This window comes from Pelobates fuscus, chromosome 7 (assembly GCF_036172605.1).
Source record: "Pelobates fuscus isolate aPelFus1 chromosome 7, aPelFus1.pri, whole genome shotgun sequence".
NCBI lineage: Eukaryota > Metazoa > Chordata > Amphibia > Anura > Pelobatidae > Pelobates > Pelobates fuscus.
Genome location: NC_086323.1, coordinates 123,205,615 through 123,229,617, shown reverse-complemented (window position 1 = coordinate 123,229,617; position 24,003 = coordinate 123,205,615). Strand labels below are relative to the sequence as shown.

Here is a 24,003-nt window from a genome sequence, read left to right as displayed (position 1 = left end):
TGGGATGTCCCCTTGCATGGGGACTTGCATAAAAGCCTGTGTGTGGTCATTAAAAGCCAGTTCTGTTGTACCCTTCTTCTTGACTTCGGCTGATGTTTGGGGATTCGTATGCTTTATTAAGGAAATTATCTTATAAAGCTATTTGTATGGATTTTGTCTATTTCATCTACCGAACGCAGAGCTATCCTCACTGATGCTCTGGCAGGTCAGGAGGAAACTACCGAATGAGGATTGAATATACTAGGTTTCCTTACATATAGACTTTACCTATTTTTTTGTACTTACCTCTCTGAATGCATTTTGGGTAATTTAGCATCCCTTTGTTACATTTTATTCTGAGCAAGTCTGAATTAGATATTTCATATCCAGACAAGCATTTAAATTCAATGGCTTCATCGTGTTTGAGGTACAGCTCAGACGAAAGCTTCACTTGTAGCTGTATGTTGTTTGCTTTCAAATCTTCCACTTTAGCAAAACATGGCTCTGAAAAGCATATAGATTACGTAAACACTGATTGTGGAAATTAAATATATATAATTTTATGAATTTGTTCATGTGATGCAGGTACAATGCATTTAATTTGAGGTTTCTTTTCTGCAAAGAAGAGGGCTGCTTGGCTTTCAAGTTCTAGCCTCTTCTTATATTTCCTAATGATGTCCATTTTAATCTTAATTTTTTTTTCACTAACGTATTGATGCTGAAATCCATATACCGGTAAGTAACATATTTAAAAAATGTCTACATACCTATACAAACGGGTGGATCCTCCCATGCTCCATTCTCACATCTGACTGTTGGGTTTCCTTGAAGAACATAATTAGAATGACAATTATATTCTGCCATATAGTGTCGTGAGAAGAAGGAGGGCTTTCTCACAGTAATCGCGTGTGCCACTGTAGGTGGGTATCTGCATACATCTCTTTCTACTAAAACAAAATATTATTGACTTAGAGAAGCCTCCATGCCATATTAACATATCCTAAAGTTTACAGAATTACAGTCATTTAATTTGCTCCACAAACATGAACAATTTTTTTTCCTAATTAAACATTTTATTTACCGGTAAGTTTTCAAGCACTCACATGAGGAACAAATTGAAAAGAAAATATTAACAGAGCAGTACTCAAAAGAAATGTATCCTAAGGCTTATTATCAAACGGATAGAGTACATATATCATGGTGAGGAATGCATATCTCTATATGCATAAAAAAACGATAATTCATAGAGTATGGAAGGAAAAAACATACATTTGAAGGCTAAAGTGCAAGGTATCATTGGAAAATGAACAGTGAAACTGATAAAAAAAATTAACATCTCAAGCTGGGCTATTCTCAATAGCTAAAGCACTAGTAAGTGCTGAGAATAATAATGTCGCCACCGCTGGTGGTGTAGATATAGAAAGTACAGTGAAGAGAGTATGAACAGTCAAGTGGACACAACACAGAAAGGGGAAGATTAGATTTTAGACCTAAAGAATGGATAGAGAGAAGAAAAGGTTGGATGGGGCAATCAGCAGAGGTTTTTTTTCCCCTTTAAATAAGAATACATCCATACAAACAGAGCAAAGTAAAAAGAAGATACATATAAAGAACAAAAACAGTAATAGTTTACAACTCCCACCCGCATTCCTCCAATTCAAAATAATAGCATCTCTTAATATAATGACTCACATTACAAGTTATATTTTTCCAATCATCAGGAATTCCAAACATCATTATAATTGGCTACTGTATTGCTAATGGATGTTAGCCACCATTTTGTTAAGAATATTAAGTGGAGCATAGCATAATTTTTAACCAGTGCTGTCTGAAGGTCATGAATCAGATCTCCAGTTTTATGGGGCTTTTCACTAAAGTCTAAATGGCCCCCATATGGAATGTGGCAAAAACATTTGCTGCTGTACAATGTGAGTGCTGTAAATCTGAATGGGGTATATAAAGGTGCTATGTTTTCTAGGGAGATACATCAGAAATTGGGCGCAGACAAGGGACATATTTAGTCAGGTATAACCACATGGATATTGAATGCATTTGGGCAGTAGGAATCCTCAGTATAGGAATCCTCCATATCCAACCACCAAGTAGACTTTCTTGAGGCTGGAGTCATCACGTCTTAAAAATAGAAGAAATGTTCAGCATAAGAATGGTTGAGATAGTAGGTTGACCATGACCTCAATATAAGACAAATGTTAAAGATACAATATAGAGATAAGACAAACAAACAAACAAACATATTTACTAGACAGTGATATTTACATATAAAACCGTGAGGCTGAACAGTGTTCTACACTATGACTGATCAAAGGTAGAATACAAAATGTTGTTGAACTACACTGCCCACGATGCTTTGTCAAAATTAATGCTGGCAAAACACCATTAATGTTGAAGGTCTACAACAGCTGGGGTTCTGCCTTTGACTGCCCCTGTTCTGCATCAAACCTGTGAGCTTCACTACCAAGATATTGACAAAGTGTTTTGTGCACCACTTTTTATATCTTGTACTTTTCTTATATTATATATTGTATCCCTAATGCATGCACTTTACTCACAAATGCACTTTGGAGGGGATGCCCATATTCCATTTTCACAGTGTATAATGTTTGTTCCTTGTAGTTTAAAGTTAGGAAAACATTTAATTTCCACAGTATCTCCATTAACATAATTTTCTTTAATAGTTATTTTTTCAGAGTTTCTTATTTTTGGGGGATGTGGACAAAATGAATTATGTTGAATTCCATCTGAAAATAATATACAAACAAAGCAAAACAATAAAATATCAGTATGTATATATGGTGGGGAAAAAGTGATTGAAAACACCTTTAGTCAGTGGATAGTCAATACATTGTTAAACACCGATCTAGACACAAGTAAAGCCATAAGACTTGCTTTTCACATAGAAAGCTCATATTTGCAGTGATGTTACTACTGCAAGGGATTCTGGGTGGGCATATTAAATTATTTCAACAAAGAATCACATTTTGGCTCATTATTCAATTTTAAACATGGATTTCTTGGAATTTATGTTTGCTGTATAAAATGGATTTAAAACACAACTCAGGAAGAGATGCAAAGCCATGGAACCAGTCGTGGACAGCAGTTTCTTTGTTAATGCAACTCATCTGCATGAGTTTGGTTACTGGCTTGCTAGTGAGGCTTGGCGTTATTTGCGGTGCACAAACCAAGAAAGTTATTATGTGGAAAAAAGTGGTTGAAAAGCCTTCAATTTTAAACAAGGATTCCTTGGAGTTTATGCTTGCTGTATACAACAGCTTTGAAACACAACTCAGGAAGCGAGGCAAAGCTTTCTCCCTACCCATCCTTTGGCATAAAAGGTTTAAAAATAGATGGAACTTGGATGAATTTTAAGTTTGTAATAACATTTTCAAATTCCAATTTTTTTATACTTAACATTTTACAAGTGCCAAAAAGTTATCAAGTTAAAGGCAGTTCTGAAAGTGCTATACAATGTTGGAATGAAGAGATGAATGATGACAAGTAAATTTAAACTATATTAAGACATACCTCTCATTCCATTGCTTGCTGATTCTGAATTATCCTCTGAAATAAGAAATGTTAAATTCAATTAATTGCGTGTATAGAACATAGGTCCCTTTTTTTTTTCTTTTTTTTAGCAAAAAATGTTGCTTATCAAATGCTAGTTACTTAATTTTTTACATCATTCGTTACAAAGTATGCGGATTTGATTATAAACAAATTCTTTGGTCTTTTTCTCTCTCTATCTCTATATCTAGTACATACCAATCTAGTTGTGGTGGGGGAAAAGTGTGGATTAAAACCCCTTCCACCTGAAGTAAGTGGATAGTTACTACATTGCTAAACACAAATACACACACCAGTCAAGCCATCAGACTTGCTTTTCCAACAGAAATCTCACTTTAACAGTGCACTCACTACTGCAAGGGATTCTGGGTAGGCGTATGCAAATGAGCTCAACGAAGAACCACATGTTTGCCTCATAATTAAAATTTATACATGGATTCCTTGGATTATGTGTCTGCTGTATACAACAGCTTTGAAATAACTCAGGAAGAGAAGCAAAGCCAGTGTACCGCTCATGGACAGCTGTTTCTTTGTTAATGCAACTCATCAGCATGAGCTTGAGCTCATTTGCATACGTCTAACCAGAATCCCTTGCAGTAGTGAGAGCACTGTTAAAGTGAGATTTCTGTGGGAAAAGCAAGTCTTGTGGCTTGACTGGTGTGTGTATTTGTGTTTTGCAATGTATTAAAGAACAAAAAACAAATATATATATATATATATATATATATATATATATATATATATAGTGTTCAAGTAGAGATTGTAGCCGTATTAGTCCAGTGATGTGGATGTAAAAAACAGATACAATTCATAACTTGTAATAACTTTTTATTGGACTAATAGAATTTTTTAATGACAAGCTTTTGGGAGAACCTCCCTTTCTCAAGTCTGAAGCATTTCTGAGCAAGACGACACATAGAATTCAAAGTTGAGTTGTGATACAGGGGTTAAAGCGACATGAGTGCAGATAGGACAGGTTTGATAGAACATAGACACCATTCTTGCAGAGGGTCGTAAATATCTAATGCAAAGATCACAGAGTGAGGGGGGAGAGGAAACCACCCTCCAAAAAAAACCAAGTAAACAGCACAGAAGGGGGGAGTATTAATATAAAGAATGTATGAATTCCTATCCAAGAGTTACAGAATATGCATTAAAGCCTATATCCATACACAGACACACTCACACTCATGTACATAGGCATATACACAAGTAGTGCATATGTACAAGTATACACAAGAACATACATACTATACACAAGTACATACAATGTACATATAACCAAATGCCCAAATATATGTACATGCTCGCCTACACGTACATCCACACACAAGCACATAAGCATATACACACTTTATACATACATGTATACGCATAGACATAAATACATGAACACATATACATACACACAAACACATATACACAAATATAAATGCACAGTCATATATAAGCACACATGCATAAGAGTATTGGAAAGCATAGGTCTACACACCGTACTTTGTATATTGATAGGTACATGTATTGTGTACATTGTACATGTAGGTGCATGTATTGGTACTTGTGGATCAACAGGGGTACAATATCCGCTTTCCTTGTGGTTCTTGATTGAGTGTCTGTGTAGGTTCATTCTGGGATGCAGCTAAAGGACAGTTTCTCCAATGTAGCAACCTTTGTCACACACTATCATGTACACCACATTCACAGATGTGCACAAATATGATCCCTTAATGTTGTATCATTTGTTATTGTGTCTGGCTGTGTTATTGCCGCATATATGTTGATCCATCCCCCCCCCCCCCCCCCCGGCGTTTACTCTGCACGGGCCGGGGCCGCAACACATGGCGGCGGACACCTGGTCGCAGGAGTCGTGACCCCTGCGACAGCGGTAGGTACGCCAGTGCATGCAGATACACATACACTTAAAGGACCACTATAGACACTCAGATCACTTCAGCTCAATGGAGTGGTCTGGGTGCCAGGTCACTCTAGTTTTAACCCTGCAGCTGAAAACATAGTAATTTCAGAGAAACTGCTATGTTTCACTGAGGGTTAATCCAGCCTCTGGTGGCTGTCTCAGTGACAGCGGCTAGAGGCGCTTCCGCGATTCTCACTGTGAAAACCACAGTGAGAAGACGCTGGACGTCCACAGGAAAGTATTGAGTAATGCTTTCCTTAAGGGCGGTTTGAATTATTATTATTATGCACGTGCATTCAGACCGGAGAGGCGGATTGGGGCGGCGAGATCTCCAGCGCCGGGCTCCTTTGGAAAGGTAAGTGCTGAAGGGGTTTTAACCACACACACAAACACACGCGAACAGATGCATACACACTAGCTAACAGACACACACTCAGTGACAGACACACAAACTAACACACACACACTCACTGTGTCATGATCTGATCTGCTCTGTTCTGATGTCTGGACTTGGCTTCTGGTATCCAGTACTCTTTTTGCTATTCTTGCTTAGCTTTCTTGGGTTTTTGGTTTTCTATTCTATGTCTGGTTTTCTTTATGCTGGGATTTCTGGGTTCATTCCTATAGTTCGTCCCTGGATTTCCCAGTCTCCAGGTTTCCTTTAAATGTTTGTTTTATGTTGCCTGTTTGTTTTCCATCATTCCTTTCTGTTTCAGAGCCCTGCAGGCAGCTGCTCAAAGCTTCTGCCCTTTCTTGCAGGTAAGTGCTATATATGTCTACTTGGGATGTTTTAGCATACTTTAGGCAGTGTAGGACCTGCCAGATATAGGGTACATTGGCGTTGTTGGCAGGCTTATGCAATGTATGATCATATAGTGTGACTAAATCCCCATGATTTTCATATGTAGTATTTAGTTATTTCTCCTCTTGTTTTGCCTATGTTATCTTGTCTTGTTTTAGTTTGTATCCCCAGTCCATGTATAGTCCTGTCCAGTCATGCCCATGTTATGTTCATGTTTTCCTCATGTCTTGTGTATATGTTCTGGGTTTAGCTTACTATCTTTCTCTGGCTCTGGGTTCTATTAGTTCTGTCTTGTTTTCATGTTTGGTGCCTATCTCTAGTCTTGCCTTGTTTCTAGTACTGGATACAATCCTGCTGCAGAGCCTCCCTATTAAGCTCATGGGAGGTCTGCTTAATTTCCAAGCTCCTAGTTCCTGGTATCCGCATAAGCTGAATCAGGGTCTTGGTATGTGGCTGCACAAACGCTGGTGCTCAACACCAGGGGGCGTGCGGTTACCCTGCACCGGACCCTGTTAATCCTCCTCCGCAGTGTGACTCCTACTTAACATCAGGCATAATGGGTCTCGGTCCACGTCCCGCCTGGGTTCCGGGCACCGGACCGCCACCCTGACATACTGACACACAAACACTGACACTCACTAGCAGACACACAAAATAACACACAACTAACACACTCAGTAACAGACACACACACAGTAACATACACACTCACATTTTTAAAAAAAAAATTTAATCCCCCAGCCTCCCTACCTTTCCCTGGGGTCCAGTGGGGCTGCTGGCTGGCTCTCAATGTAAAGGCCATGTGATAAGTTGGGTGTGGCCTTTTATAACAGACTTGGAAGATCATATGAAGCAGGTAAGAGCGACTGAGGATTGACTAGTGGCTAGGGAGGCCGCTAGAGGCGAGAAACAGGCATTGCAGTAATAAAATAAAACACTATCTTGGTTGTCAGGATAGAATTCTGACACACTCTCATGAATGAAAGACATTGGAGATTTAAATGATCACACATTTCAACACCAGAAATGAAGGACTTAATGTAGATTCTGGCTTTCTCACACACTAACAAAACTTTATATAAACACCCATCTTAATGTCTTATATAGTTATTTTTCAATATTCTCGCTTAACCTTTAATGGATCAATTTATATACATACATATATGCAGCTACACTTGCATGTCCTGCTCTGCTGTTTTTTTTTCTTTCTTTTTTTTTTTTCCATTTTTCTTTTCAACAGGCTTATTGACTCTGCTCTGTTTATTTACTTTTTCTGGCTATTCTCAGCCAACCTGCACCTTTCAGGCACATTTTCTGCTATTTATGACCCCCACCCCCCTCCATCCCCCTCTCTAACATCAGTTGTTTTTAATTATTAAACTCTATCAGATTGATCATTAATGCTTCAGACCTGAGTAAGAGAGGAGAACTCTTGAAAGCTTGTCTTTGAAATATTATGTTAATTTAATAAAAAAAAGGTATCATTGCATACTGCAATACTCTGGTATTTTGGCATCTTGTCTACTGGACTAATACGACTAATCCAATCTACACACACACATGCACTTACAGGACTTCAAAGTAAATATGTGGTTTTAATTAGAAATATTTAAATTGACATCAAATTGACGTTTCAACCCTTAAGGGGTCTTTCTCAAAGTGTTACTGGCTGGTAGGGTAGTGCTGTGAACTCCCCTCCTGCCGGTCATCTGATTGTTTGTGCCCCACAGCCTGTTCACCCAGACGGAAGTCTTTTGGATGCAACCGTCCTGATGGTATGCAGGACACTGAAATTTCCCAGTAGGCCACATTGGTCCTGAACCCAGGGTAATGTAGTGAGCATTGGGTCAGATAACATGGTATGCGGTCATGGGTGCAAGAAAATGACTTGAATAAAAAGTAGGTAAGTAATGCCTTTGAAAATTTCAGCAGACATGAATTAATAAGAAAATGAAGGCAATTATATTACAAAAAAAATATAATTTTTTTTCTTTAATACTACACATATGCAGTCATGGAGCTAAACAGTGCTTTGTCATTTGTTAACATCTGATGTGCACAATTTAAGCCACTGGACAAGTTTGGTATTTTTCTCAAATGTGTAGTTTTCATCTTATAAGGTTATTTGCTAAAGTGTGACGTGTATTGAATTCAAAGTGAATTTCAAGTTTTAGGCCAAATCAACTGCACTGAAAATATCTTCGAGGCAGTTACGTTTTTAACCTGGCTAATTTGACCTACATTGCACAATTCATATGGATTCCCAGTATTTTTCATTTTAACTGATAACCTTGAGTATTTTGCAAGATGGAGATTCTAATGGAATAATAACATTTGCATGGCACTGATTGAGAAATCTCAAAAATAATAATTAAATATTTGTTAAATTACCTTCACAAGTGGGCAGTGGAGGATCCCATCCATATGAATAACATTGGCTTAATTTAAAACCCTTCAGCCTGTATCCTTCCATGCAAACAGATTCCACAACATCATCGACTTTGTAATCCTTTTTGAAAGGCCAATGCTGAATGGTATCACGTGTAGTTATATCGCATTTCCAATCTAGAACAAAGGAAACCAGACGAGTCTTAATACATTAAAGGGATACTCTAGGCACCAGCACAATGGTTCAATATATAATGAGCTGTACTTTTGCGTTCTCTCTTATATATATATAGTTATTCGCCAAAGACCGAACGCCCCCAATCCATAAAATAAATATGTACCATCTGGGTGCATTCAGGTCAAAAAATCTGGATTTGATTAGAAAATTTAGCAATGTCTTGTGTGAGTTTCACAATAATGACTCAAATACCTTAAACTAAATGTAGACTGATGGCATTGGGGGAAGCAGAGGTAAGCAACATCGAGTCTTGGTACTGGAAAAAGTTAATGGGTTAAGTACAACTGAAATCTGTCTGAAGGCCTTTGCAGTCCATAAAACTGTCATAAATAAGCGGTGTTGGATATGGGTAGCTGGAGACTGAATCTTAGACATCAAGAATACGTTTCATAGGGGGGCGGAGCCAACAGCCGACCAAAGCAGACATGCATCACCAGAGCTCCGCATCCAAAAGCCTGTAAATCGCAAATTACATGAGTTTAACTCAACTACAACGACCTAAAATACAACGCCACGAGATGGGAAAGAAATCCAGACACCAGGGGGCCGTAAAACCGGTGGGGACCCGTGATATCGGAGCACTTCTCCTCTGACCCGCCAAGGCCGCAGAAACTCCCGCGCCAAACCAAGATGGCGACTCGGCATCAGCCTCCTCCGGAGAACAAATCCTAGACGAACTAGATGAATTCCCCGGTACAGGGGGCCTATACAACATATCTTCGGACGAAGACAATGAATTGCCCTCCACTAAGGGAGACATAAAGGCCCTTCTAAGCAATATCCGCTCCCTCTTTGCGGCTGACATGGCGATCCTAAGAGAAGAGATCCACACCGTGGAGGGGCGAGTGAAAAAAACAGAAGTAGACTCGCAGGGCCTCACCGCACGCTGCATGCAATTAGAGGTGCAAAACGCAGAGCTGCAGCGCTCCCAGACACTGCTCACCAACCGCCTGGATGCGGTAGAGGACCGGCACAGAAGCTGGAATGTAAAGATAAGAGGGGTTCCCGAAACAGTGACCCAAGGTGACATACAAGGATATATTGGACGACTCTTCGCCCTTCTACTCACACCACAGCAGGCGAAGACGGCCCTTACAGACGGGATATACCGAATCCCGAGGGCCGCCAGAGCCCCAGCGGACACCCCGAGAGATATTATCCTCCGATTTCAAACAAGGACAGGCCAAGCAGCCTTCATGGCGGCGGTGAGAGGGAAAGCATCCCACCTCTTTGAGACTGCAAGCCTGTCATTCTTCCGGGACCTATCCAGGCCTACGCTGCTATGGAGAAGCCTCTTCAAACCTCTGACAGCCACTCTCCGCCAAAACTCAATCCCATACCGCTGGGCATTCCCCAGAAGCATAATTATTACACACAAGGGCGCAACAACACGGGTCGCTGACCCCTCAGAAATAGATTCAGTAATGGCAGCACTGGGCCTGCCGCCAAGACAGGACCAAGTCACAACCGAACAAAGGCCAAAGTCCCGTCACACCTGGGATGTCGCAAACGTCAGACCGTTTCAACCCGCAACCACAAACGCTGCACCTCCCACCGCTTATAAGGCGCAAAGGGTGAACCGGCATCAAGCAGACACTTGAAGGGACAGGTACCCGAACTACAACAAACCCCTGGACAGGACTAATGACCAGTTGCATTAAGACTTTTAACCATAGACTCACCCCCCACCTCGTATGGACACGATTCCCTGACAAACCTTACTGTGCACTAATCGCACCAAGAAACCACCACTGGCAAAGATGGGCACAAGCCAACCGGACCCCCCTCGACCTTAGCAACATTGGAGGCCAGAGGACCGAGACCAGCCCCACACCACCAACAATAACTCTAACATTGGAGGCCAGAGGACCGGGACCAGCCCCACACCACCAATAATAACTCTACCCTTAAGACTACACAGAAAACCGGTCTGAACATCTAACTTCCTGCCACTGTCCTCCACCAACGTTGTACCTATTGTTTTGTTCTGTTTTGTTTTAATAGGGCACTAAGGTAGCCCTGATTGGATACTAGAGATGTTTTTAAGCTTACACGAAGTGGCAGTCTTATACCAGCCAAAAGGGGCAGTATGGTCTAGGACTTAGCTAGGGAAGATATATAGTCAGTAAGGAGGTCTCCTAAACACAGCCCTAAGGTATATGCTAGCACAGACAGATGACATGCAAATCTCCATATTTAGCCACATTGCAAGGTCAACATGGCCAACTGCGGATACAGTTAACATGAACAAGACTTATTAGCCTTGCCGCCTTGTCCAATTGTGCACTTATGTATACCAATAATGTAAATGCAACACCAACCGTTGGGCCGGCGCAGACACCCGCAGACACGGACACGGCATGGCACAACCACCAGCCTATGGGCCTCCATGACAGAGATTTACAGTAAAATACTCCCTACTATTACCAGAAGGCACTAGCGACAAATACGCGGTACACCTACATAAGAACACGAAGCAGCCAAGCTCGAATAAACAACCCCGGTCACATCACATAACGCATACATACCACTATCGTGAGAAAAATGGTCTAGACAAGCCTGTCACTTATATATATATATAACACAGGGCGCATTCCAACACCGCGACTTACTATCTGGAACTCAGGTACCACACTCTTATAGCAGCGATTGAGAACCCTGCAACATCATACTTAACAAAATACAAAATTTACAATACTACCAAATTCACAGATCATCATTCGATAAATAAAAGCTCGTTTTGGCAGAAAAGTTGAATAGTACACAGCTTCATGTTTATTCGCATGACTCCTTATATAACAAAATGTGCTGAGTTTATTTACGCCACTAAACTGTTTTTTTTATCTGTTACATGTGATTGAGTCTGCTATAGCTATTGTGGCCATGCAGACACTGTTGTAATCCTAGCACTACAAAAATAAAGAATATATATAAAAAAAAAAAACTAAATGTAGACTGAATTTCAGCTAGTTCAAATGCATTTGAATAGTTGAAATGCAAATTATACAAAAACACAACCAAATGCTTATAATCTATAATAATTCAGCAGAACTAGCACCTGCAAATTCCATTTGACTGAATTTACACAATTCAGTCAAACCAAAATTTGCAGGCAGATATTGCCATTTCTAATACAAGCTAATACAAACAACTAACTTCTAGCTAGAAAGGGTTAAAGGAACATTATAGTGTCAGGAATACAAACATGCATTCCTAATACTATAGTCCTGGAGTGGCTGTTTAGGTGACCGCCTTCCCTCAGGTTGGAGATAAAAAAGTAGTTTACTCACATTGTCTCTCTCACCGCAGCTGGCCCCTCCCTTTCCTTCAGATAAAAGTGTTTACATTCCTGCCTGGGAACACCTCTAGTAACAGTTACTCAGAGGACCACTAGAGGTTCTTCCTGGGTCAGTGCCCAGCGACTTCACACCCTGCATGGAGGTGCTGAGCGTTCCTCATAGAGATGCATTGATTTAATGCATCTGTATGAGGACATGCAGATTGGAACAATGCACAATAGCCTCCCAATAGTTTACTATGGGAAAGCTTTGGATTGGCTGAGATCATCAAATATGATGATCTCAGCCAAGGAGGCAGAGTGGGGGCGGGGTCAGAAGTGACCAGACGCTTAAAATAAAAGATGCGTTTTACACCTTTTTAAACTAAGGAGCAGGGGGCCAGCTGTCTAAATGGCTATTTAAAAACTATAGTTTCAGGAATACACGTTTGTATTCCTGACAGTGCACTATAGTGTTCCTTTAATCTTTCTGTGATGAGATTCCCTAGTTCAGCTTGCAATTTTCATAATAGAATATTTACACCTTAACTGCACATAACTGAAACCTCTGCTCTGAGCAGAACTGACAGAACTGACAATTTGTACAGAAGGGAAACCACTATTCATCCTCTCACCTCACAGAGCAGACACACAAGTAGTTTGGGATTAACAGATACCGTAGATACTCGAGTATAAGCCAACTCGAATATAAGCCGAGGCCCCTAATTTTACCCCCCAAAAATGGGAAAACGTATTGACTCGATAAGACTAGGGTGGGAAATGCAGCAGCTACTGGTAAATTTCTAAATAAAATTAGATCCTAAAAAAATTATATTAATTGAATATTTATTACAGTGTGTGTATATAATGAATGCAGTGTGTGTGTATGAGTGCAGTGTGTGTATGAGTGCAGTGTGTATGAGTGCAGTGTGTGTATGAGTGCAGTGTGAGTGTGTATGAGTGCAGTGTGAGTGTGTATGAGTGCAGTGTGTGTGTGTGTATGAGTGCAGTGTGTATGAGTGCAGTGTGTATGAGTGCAGTGTGTGTGTGTGTGTGTGTGTGTGTGTGTGTGTGTTGCAGAGCCTTGGTGGGGCGTGGGCATTTTTATTATTATTTTTTGTAATTATTTTATTTTTTTATGATTATTATTTTTAAAATATATATATATTTATTTATTTATTATTATTTATATTTATATTTTTTTTCGTCCCCCCTCCCTGCTTGATACATGGCAGGGAGGGAGGCTCTCACTCCCTGGTGGTCCAGTGGCATTGGCAGTTTAGTGGAGGGGGGCTGGCAGAGAGTGTTGACTTACCTCTCCTGCAGCTCCTGTCAGCTCCCTTCTCCTCCGCACTGGTCCGGTCAGCACCTCTGTCAGCTCCCAGTGTAAGTCTCACGAGAGCCGCGCTATGACCCCGCGGCTCTCGCGAGACTTACACTGGGACTTGCAGAGGGAGCTGACAGGAGCTGCAGGAGAGGTAAGCGCTCTCTGCCAGCCCCCTGTCTGTATTATGGCAATATAAGTTGCCATAATACAGACATTGACTCGAGTATAAGCCGAGTTGGGGTTTTTCAGCACAAAAAATGTGCTGAAAACCTCGGCTTATACTCGAGTATATACGGTATATTGACGACTAAGAAATGAGTGCATGCTACCTTTGTGTGTTGCTTAGAGATTTTCCCATTTCTAACTTGCCAAAGGCAGTAAGATAAACAACTATTGTAAGTCTGTATCCATCCAGTAGAGTGTTGCCGATTGTGTTTGATAAATAGGAGTAATTGCTATAATTTTGTAAAGGGCTCTGGATTAGAATAACGTATAAGAACTCTTAAATTAAGAATTAAATAAAAATGCATTTTCAGTCCTAGTTTAAACTTGTCCAGCTGTTTATAGACCAAAATGGGGGGCTTTTGACTGGCCAAGTTCTTGATGCAGGCAGATGATCTAAACTCTGAGGATTTTTACTAAAAAGCTAGAGGGAGACCCCTAAAGCACTTCAGCTTGTATGAAGTGTGTTCTCTTTTCATTTTACAAAAAGTGTAGATTTAAGTAGAAATTGGCACTTTTATGAATTAAAGGGAAACAATAGTGCCAGAAAAATAAATACATTTTCCTGGCACTATAGCTCCCTATAGTGCCCACCTCCCACCACACGGTGCAGAAGGGTTTAAAAAACCCTTCTGTCACTTTCCTGGGTCCAGTGGTGGCACTGGCTCATGTCTGCCGATGTCAACTGGTGGGGAGACCAAATGTGCATGTGCGGCAATTGCCACACTCGCATTAGGATTTCCCCATAGGAAAGCATTCAATGCTTTCCTATGGGGATTCCAGTAATGCTGGAAGTCCTCATGCATAGCGTGAGGATGTCCAGCATCAGTTAGATCAGTGTTTCCCAACCCAGTCCTCAAGGCACACCTACCAGTCCAGGATTTAAGGATTACCCAGTTTTGTCTATGGTGTTTTTTCTTTCTTTTCTAAAAACACCTTAGACAAAACTGGGTAATCCTTAAATCCTGGACTGGTAGGTGTGCCTTGAGGACTGGGTTGGGAAACACTGAGTTAGATGACCAAACGTTGCCTAATGATGTGGTAGACAGCCACTAGAGGAGGAGTTAACCCTGAAAGGTAATTATTGCAGTTTATAAAAAACAACAATAATTACCTTTCCAGGGTAAGGGGGACAGGGACACTGCACGCAGATCACTTCAAGGAGCTGAAATGGTCTGGGTGCCTATTGTGTCCCTTTCAGCTTGTTACACCCCCTCTGGCTTTCAATCAGACAACTAGTCCTGTTACCTTCTTGTTTGGTTAGTTCAGTGTAGCTAAATTTCAGAGGAAGGCAATTTCCTTGCAACTTCTCATTGAGCTGCCTCACTTTCTAGGTGAATTCAGTTAATTCACTTAGAAAGTCTTTTCTCAATTATGCATTAGGAGAGGGTACATACAGCAGGGGCGTATTAGCCGCGAGGCAAACAAGGCATTTGCCTTGGGCGGCATTTTCCAGGGGGCGGCAAAAAACGCCGCCCCCAAATGCCCAAGGCAAATGTCTTGTTAGCCTTGTGGCTAACAGACATGCCGGTCAGGCGGGCGGCATTGGCGGGCGGGCGGCTGGCGAGGGAGCACTTCCTCTGAGCTGTCTGCTCAGCTCCCTCGCGCGCCGCAGAGTGAGGCTGGGAGCCGGAATATGATGTCATATTCCGGCTCCCAGCCTCACACAGCGGCGCGCGAGGGAGCTGAGCAGACAGCTCAGGGGGAGCTCTCTCTCGCCAGCTGCCCACCCGCCAATGCCGCCCGCTCAGCAGCCACTGGACCACCAGGGAGAAAGAGACCCCCCCCCCAGCATTCCCAAAGGTAAGGAGGCTGGGGGGGGGGTAAATAAAATAAAAAATGTGTTAGTGTGTGTGTGTGTGTCTGACTGTGTGTGCCTCTGACTGTGAGTGTGTTTGCCTGTTAGTGTGAGTGTGTGTGTCTCTGACTGTGTGAGTGTGTGTGTCTGTTAGTGAGTGTGTGTGTGTCTCTGACTGTGTGAGTGTGTGTGTCTGTTAGTGAGTGTGTGTGTGTCTCTGACGTGTGAGTGTGTGTGTCTGTTAGTGAGTGTCTCTGACTGTGTGAGTGTGTGTGTCTGTTAGTGAGTGTGTGTGTGTCTCTGACTGTGTGAGTGTGTGTGTCTGTTAGTGAGTGTGTGTGTGTGTCTCTGACTGTGTGTGTGTGTCTGTTAGTGAGTGTGTGTGTGTCTGCTAGTGAGTGAGTGTGTGTGTGTGTCTGCTAGTGAGTGAGTGTGTCTGTTAGTGTGTGTGTCTGTTAGTGTGCGTGTGTGTGTCTGTTAGTGAGTGTGTGTGTCTGCTAGTGAGTGAGTGTGTCTGTTAGTGAGTGAGCGTGTCTGTTAGTGTGTGTGTGTCAGTGTGTGTGTGTTTGCCTGTTAGTGTGAGTGTGTGTGTGTGTGTGTCTGTTAGTGAGTGTGTGTGTATCTGTAAGTGTGAGTGTGTTTGCCTGTGAGTAGGTTGTGTGTCTGTTAGTGAGTGTGTGTTTTTGTTAGCTAGTGTATGCGTATCTGTCAGTGAATGTGTGTGTGTGTGTGTATTTAGAAGGCGGGGTGGGGGGAAGGGTTGGGTGAGGAGGGAGGGGGGCACCTGGGTTTTGTCCTGCCTAGGGCAGCACAAAACCAGGATACACCACTGACATACAGTCTACCAAAACATCAGCAACTAGTTTGTTTTAATGAAATTAAATATGATTTAGCAATTTCTATACATGAATGACAAGCTAGTGGTGTAGTAATTACAATGTAATATTATTATTATTTTATTTTAATGTTTGAAAAGCTGTACGTACAAAGTTAAAGCACATTGCTGCCAGAGGTTCAAGTCCGCGTCAGCGTCATTTGCCAGCTTTAATAAGTACATTTGCCCAAAAGTATGCATCTGTTTATAGTAAGGATTCAAATACACATGACCATTATAAGTTGTTGATGATCTTAAAAGGACACTATAGTTCCAAAACAACTTGAGCTTAATGAAGCAGTTTTGGTGTATAGATCATGCCCCTGCAGTTTCACTGCTCAATTCTCTGCCATTTAGGAGTTCCATCACTTTGCAGTCCTAGTAACACCTGTTTGCATGTGACTTGCACAGCCTTTCTAAACTCTTCCTGTAAAGAGCCATCTAATGTTTACACCTCATTTACTGCAAATTCTGTTTAACTTAACAGTTCTTATATCCTGCTCTGTTAATAGCTTGTTAGACCCTGAAGGAGCCTCCTGTATGTAATTTAAGTTCAAATGATAGATCAGGAGATAAAAACTTTTAAAGTAAGTTACATCTGATTGAAAATGAAAACATTTTGCTTTCATGCAGGCTTAAGCTTAACTTGTTAAGCTGCCTAGAGTGTCCCTTTAAACTGTTTTCTTTGTTGTGACTATAGTGTCCCTTTAAAACAAAAAACTGAAGCACGTGTGCCTTGTAAATAAACTTATTGAACTGTGCCTCAGCCCAATGATATAGTCCCAAAGTGTCCCAGGCTTGCTTGGACAGTCCCATCACAGAAAAGATGAGGAATAAAATAGTCATGGTGCAACCAGTGTAGCCATCCCAGAGCCCACAAGAATGTTGCTGGAATCTGTTTTCTTTCTTTATTTCTGTATGTGTCAATGTGTCACTGTATCTATCTGTGCATTTGTATGGGTTATAGTGTGTGTCAGTATGCACGTGGATTTGTGTGTGAGTGTATCTCTTTGATTGCATCTGTCTGTGTGTGCCTGTGTACATATATGTGTACTTCCCTGGACAAATATGCAGTTTAATTTGTAAACAACTACACTAATGTACACCGTGCCCTTACAGACATGTAAACAGACTATTTGCACAGTCTGCTGAAAATAAAGACATGTTGTAACCCTTTTTTTCATGACATATTTCAACATCATATATGCAGCCAGACAGAAATTGATAAGGTGACTTTGAAACAGTGATTTATATTAAAAAAACAACATTTTGTTTATTCACTAACAAGTGAAAGACAGGACAATGGAGCCAGTATGCAACATGATTGAGCATATTTATAAAGTACAGACCAGTCTGGGCTGGGTTTACCTGGATACAAAACCTTGATATTTAAAATAAAATAAGGTGAGCTTGATAATTTTAGTTTTGGAAAACATTGTCAGTTACATGTACCACGCTGAAATGTTTATTGAATAACAGTTTGAGGAAAAAGACTTAAGGGGTTGGTACAAGCCATCTTAGAAGCAGCACAGGGAGAGCACAGCATCAGCAAATCCTGGCCCCTGCCAAATATAAGTGCGTACTTTTTCTATCCCCCAATAGCCCATGTGACTGTTTGAGGGATGATTAAGCAATGTAATATGCTCAAATATTTACTAAATATATATAAATAAACCCAGGGAAGCCTGGGGGGTGACAAGGAGAGGGGGGCATTTCTTACACAGAGCAGTGTACTGTCTGCCATTAATAAATATAACTCCTACTGCATATACCCACCATCTTCTTTAAAGTGCTCTGTCACTCTACAGCTTAGACCTGCAAGACTCATGCCTTGGCTAGTTGAAAAGTGGTGACACTTTAATCTAAAGGACTGGGGCTGTGACTCTGAGGACTGATCTGATTCTGATTTCAATCTGTTTCAAACCGTAATGAATGTTGGTAATGTTAGCTACCTCTTGGCTCCATATTACCACCGGAAATTAATTGTATTGCCAGCTGCAAAGTTAATAAGGAGTATGTCAGTATCCTGCTGCGTTACCCTCTGTAGACTGTGTGCTGAGAGTCATGAGTAGCTGACATATTTGGAGTCTATCAGTATCATGATGCTTTAGCCATATGCACACTGTGTGCACAGACCTAATGGAGTAGCTGCATGTTTCATAACAGCAGCAATATTTAAAGGGAAACTCCAGTTTTCCTGGCACTGCAGGTCCCCTCTCCCTCCCACCCCCCATCCCCGGTTGCTGAAGGGGTGAAAATCCCTTCAGGTCACTTACCTGAGACCCCGCTGATATCCCTCGGCGGTGGTTTCTTCTTGCCGCTGCTCCTCCCAGTCTTTACGTCGGCCGGTGGGCGTGACTGATCCCGCCCACCGGCTGGGGAGACCTAATTGCCGCGCATGTGCATTAGAACTCCCCATAGGATAGCATTGAAAATGCTTTTCAATGCTTTCTTATGGGGAATTGAGCGACGCTAGAGGTCCTCACACAGCGTGAGGACGTCCAGCGACGCTCTGGCACAGGTTTTCTGTGCTATGATGCAGGAAGTGCCCTCTAGTAGCTGCAATAATTACACTTGCAGGGTTAAGGGTAGTGGGAGTTTTTCTCCCAGACCACTCCAATGGGCAGAAGTGGTCTGGGTGCCTGGAGTGTCCCTTTAATAGAAAGCTAAAGTTATCATCGCAGGAGCACTAATGAAGATAAGATCATGAGAACGAGAGCTAAGAGAGGGCTAGGAAGATAGAAAGAGACAACTGGAGCATGATACAGGAAGGAACATGTACTGTGTGGGGATCTTTGTATTGCAGCTTTGTGTAAACCATAACAGTGATCCTTTCTGTGTGGGGTAGTTACCATATTGTTCCCAGCTCTGTGTGTTCTCTCTGTATTTTACTCAGCTCTACCTGATATATATATATATATATATATATATACATACAAACAGTGTTTCTTGGCACTCACCCTTTCATGTGTATAGTTCAATGTAGCCTGGGTGCAATCCCACGTTGAAAATATATAAACAGAAATAAAGAGATGCACTCCAAGGACTTGGTAGATGAAAAAAGGGGCAGTTTATTCCAATAGGTATAGCATTAAAAAATAGCCGACGTTTCGACCCGTTCGGGTCTTTCTCAAGGTCCTTGAGAAAGACCCGAACGGGTCGAAACATCGGCTATTTTTTAATGCTATACCTATTGGAATAAACTGCCCCTTTTTTCATCTACCAAGTCCTTGGAGTGCATCTCTTTATTTCTGTTTATATATATGTAGTCTACCCAGCTCTGTGTATTGTATAGGTGTATTTGTGTTGTGCCGAGCTCTGTGTATTATATCTTTTTTTTCTAAGCTGTGTTTGTGTATGTTTATCTCTGTATTGTGCTCAGCTCTATGTATTTTATAGATATCCTTATGTTGTGTCCAGCTTGTTTTATTATATGAGCATCTCTGTATTATGTTCAGCTCTCTGTATTGCATAACTTTCTCTGTACTGTATAGGGGGGTGTAAAATAGTCCTTATTTGAATCTAACAGACATGCATGAGTGCAAAACAAGTGAGAGGTTCAGAATGAGTGGAAGTAAGCCAGACGTGCGTTTTGGCATGGGGAATGTGCCTTCATCTGGGGGAAGGACCAATGCGCATTCCCCTGTGCCAAAACGCGTCGGGCTTACCTCCACTTCCTCTGCACCTCTTACTTGTTTTGCATTCATGCATGTGTGTTAGATTCAAAAAAGGGCTATTGGGGGGTGATCTAGTAGAGGAGAAGGGTGGCTACTGGTGCTTTGGAGGCTGTTTAGTTCTTGCTGTTAGCTGAGATAATTAATCTACCAGCAATTTGGAAGCAGTGATCTAGGTTATAGAAATCTCATTCTCAGGAGTCTATAACATTAGGGAGAAACCGTCTTCAAGATCACTTTGCCTGAAAGGGACACTATAGTCATCAGAACAACTTCAGCTTATTGAATTTGTTCTGGTGAGTAGAATCATTACCTTCAGGCTTTTTGCTGTAAACACTGTCTTTTCAGAGATGGCTGTTAGAGATCCTTCCTGGATCATGGCCAAAATGCATCCAAACATTCAGTGTCTCCTCCCTCTGCATGCAGACACTGAACTTTCCTCATAGAGATTAATTGATTCAATTAATCTCTATGAGGAGATGCTGATTGGCCAGGGCTGTGTTTGAATTGTGCCCCTGATCTGCCTCTTTGTCAGTCTCAGCCAATCCTATTGGGAAGCATTGTGATTGGATCAGGCCACCACTTCTGATGATACCAGAGGAAGTTCACAGGCAGAGGCAGCAGCTTCAGACTTGTATACAAGTAAGATTTTTTTTTTTACTATCTTTAGGGAGGCAAAGGGGACCAAGGGGGCTAGATAGTGGTTTTAACACTATAGTGTCAGGAATACATGTTTGTGTTCCTGACCCTAGAGTGCTCCTTTAAATCAATTATATTCTTAGTGCATCAATACTTTGTTTCTAGTGACTCTACTGTGTAACATTTGTTATTTGTATTTTGCTACACTTTTCAACTTTTGTATGTACGGTTGTCTAAATCTATGGTTAATATAGGTATAATTCATTTTTGCTTAAATAGGAACTGCTTGAGGTATATATACCCACTTTTCACTACATTCCACCAGTTTTTCATTAAGTTAGTAGTGATGGCCGCAGCAGGTATTTATTATTTTTAAGTGCTACTTATATTCATGTATTGTAGCAAGTCAACTACTTCACAGAGTACTACAAAAGGTTTTATTTATTTCTAAGCCAGTTTAGTGAATGGAGAGCACACTGTGCTTCCTTAATCTGAAAATTCAGAAGCCGCATGCCACCAGAGGGGAAGTGGACATCGCCTCTGGAGGCAACCTTGAGCTTAAAACCGTTTTAGAACAGTTTAACCCCTTGAGGTAAAAGTGCCTCCCGGTCCTTCTGGCAGCATAACAACTTCATTTAGATTAAGTTGTTTTGGTGTCTGGAGTATCAGTTCAACTAAGAAGCACCTCTAGAGTCTGGAGTGACTACCACAAGAGGTGTTTCAAGGCACCAATGTAAACACTGCTTTTTATCTGAAAAGGCAGTGTTTACATTGAAAAGCCTGCAAGGACTGACTATAGACATTAGAACCACTACATTAAAAATACACTCCAGGCACCCAGACCACTTCTTCCCATTGGAGTGGTCTGGGTGCCAACTCCCATCATCCTTAATCCTGCAAGTGTAATTATTGCATTTTTATTTTTATTTTTATCAACTGCAATAATTACCTTGTAGGGCTAAGTCCTCCTGTAGTGGCTGTCTATCAGACAGCCACTAGAGGGACTTCCGTGTTCTTAAAACACTAAAAGTGTTTTAAATGACGCTGGACGTCCTCACGTTATGCACGAGGACCTCCAGCATCGCCGGAATCTCCATAGGAAAGCATTGAATAATGCTTTCCTATGCGGAGGTCTAAAGTGCACGCACCATTGGGAGGAGCATAGGCAGAGCCTGACCCAGCAGTTCTAAATCTAACTATCATGATTCCCAATCCAGCCATGTACATTCAACCAAACCATTAAATTGGTGACTAGAATATGTCTTTATGTAATCGTGGGTATAGGGTAGGAAAATAATTAATATAACTATTGTATTTGTAATATATTGTATAAAAGAAGTGTTCAAATGATTATCTGTGTGCAGTAATTAATATACAGAAAGATTAATGGAAAATTAAAATACATTCATAACATGCCATTTAAAACATTATCTTTACCTGATATATATGGTTTTTAAAGAAACAAAAATGTATTATTATTCATTATTTGTGTATATTACATGCAAAATGGCAGAACCTACACTTATTATGGAGACGTTTTAAATTTAGGATGTGTTTACTGTTATTTTTTGTCACTATGAAGGTATATGGAGTTATAAATCTGGTCAAAATATAATTTAGATTTCTTACCTGGAAGTGCTAGTCTAGCAGTACAAATTCCCAGATGTACGACAATAAAAATCAAAAGTTCCTGCTTCTTCATTGTAAACTTTGCTCAGTTTGTGAGAAATTTGTGATGTTCACAGAGTCCCTGTCCTGCTGTTATTCTACTCTGTTCTCTAAGATAAGTTTTTTAAACAGCTACAAACTCCACCCCCAGGAGATATTTACACAACACTTACCGACAGTAGACAACCTTTTTATTGTCAGTTTTATTGTCAGTATCTGTCGTAATATTCTAGTAATAGATACAAAAAAAAAAGTCTCTAACTGCTACTCCCTTCTTATAATCCAATATCACATAAATAGCATTGCACCCCCACTTTAAAACTTTAATCCCTAAGTGTGTGTGGTGGATGAGTACTATATGAAATGGACGTACTGCACCCCTCATCCACCCCAAATCCTAGGCTGTGAGATAGGGCCTTTAGCGTTGCAGGGCAAACTGTAAGCAACGGTAGAACCATATCCTTCCCACACAAGAGGTGAGGGGTTTATAATACAAAGTGTGGGTGTTCCAGGACCACATGTGGCGTTGTGAAGATTAGTGCATGGAGCATGGAGGCAATCCATGACTGACTCCGAATCTCGCCACCATTTCCTAGATATTGGCCTGCTATGGTTTGGGGTCACCTGGACCTTATATAAACAGGATGAGACTGTGCATGCTCTCCCACTCACCTAACTCTCTTAGAGGGCATGAAGAGTTAATAATGCAGAGCAAGATGATTACTGCATATTTCTTTTGTTTTCACATACACCATCCATTGGAAATTTGATTTTGTGAGTTATGGAGTTATTTTATTTTGAAATTGATGTTTTTACTGTTTTTCTTTTCTCCCTGCATAACAGATGTATATTTCCATTAACAGAAATCCATAGTAGATGATGACATTACTAATAGTCCTGGAAGCTTTGGGTAGTATTATTAGCCACACAATCCCAACAATGGAGTGAAGGGAAAGGATAGGCTTGCATGGCTTTCCTCTGGTTTACACAGAGACCAGTGGACACCCCAAACAGTATTAAATTCCCATCTCACTGAAAGGTGGTGAGAGAAAGTATCCAGTGGACTCTACACTCCATGCATAAGAGTTCTGCGTGTTGCTTGAGCACTGGAGGTCCAATGAACACTATTCTATAGTGGTTCTATGGCTTACTTGGAACATCCACTTTTTAACGTCTAACATTGTACATAGTTTGAGATATGGAGAGGACTCCATATACAGTATCCTCCCAGTTTTTTCTAGCTTGGCTATTTTAGCCTAACATTGCCTAACGTCTTGTTCAATTCCCAGTTTTGTGTTTAAACCAATAATGTGTTTGGATCTATCTAGGTAAAAAGCAGAATGTAAACGTTTTTGTTTTGTATAGGGAAAAGATAATTTGCTCTAATTGTAATAGGAACACTTCTATTTTACAAGAATCAGTTTAAGTGTTTAAGTGATCCTAGCCATACGAGTGTCAGCTCATTGCAAGAGGTAACTTTTCAATGGTCCCGCATTTAGTTAGTACCATACTTCTTTGATTTGGCATCATACAAATCAGTTGTTTAGCTATCAACACTTTGTGTCTCTTTAATACATAAGCAATATCATTTTTATAATGGTGATGGAATTCCAATACAAT

The 24,003-nt window shown here is 40.9% G+C and overlaps 1 protein-coding gene across 2 annotated transcripts in view; it reads right to left on the bottom strand.

The window, feature by feature from the left end:
* Positions 1-22,480, bottom strand: part of LOC134568168 (coagulation factor XIII B chain-like) — a 62,219-nt gene extending 39,739 nt beyond the window's left edge. The window contains exons 1-6 of one of the 2 annotated variants that reach the window (XM_063426523.1): positions 22,345-22,480; positions 8,670-8,843; positions 3,523-3,558; positions 2,550-2,738; positions 747-926; positions 286-483 (exon numbers count right to left, since the gene is read on the bottom strand). In XM_063426523.1, the coding sequence (XP_063282593.1) occupies positions 286-483; positions 747-926; positions 2,550-2,738; positions 3,523-3,558; positions 8,670-8,843; positions 22,345-22,417 (850 nt within the window). In that variant the 5' untranslated portion in view covers positions 22,418-22,480. The remainder of the gene's footprint in view (positions 1-285; positions 484-746; positions 927-2,549; positions 2,739-3,522; positions 3,559-8,669; positions 8,844-22,344) is intronic. The other variant, XM_063426524.1, reaches the window with a different exon arrangement.
* Positions 22,481-24,003: the final 1,523 nt, after the last annotated feature.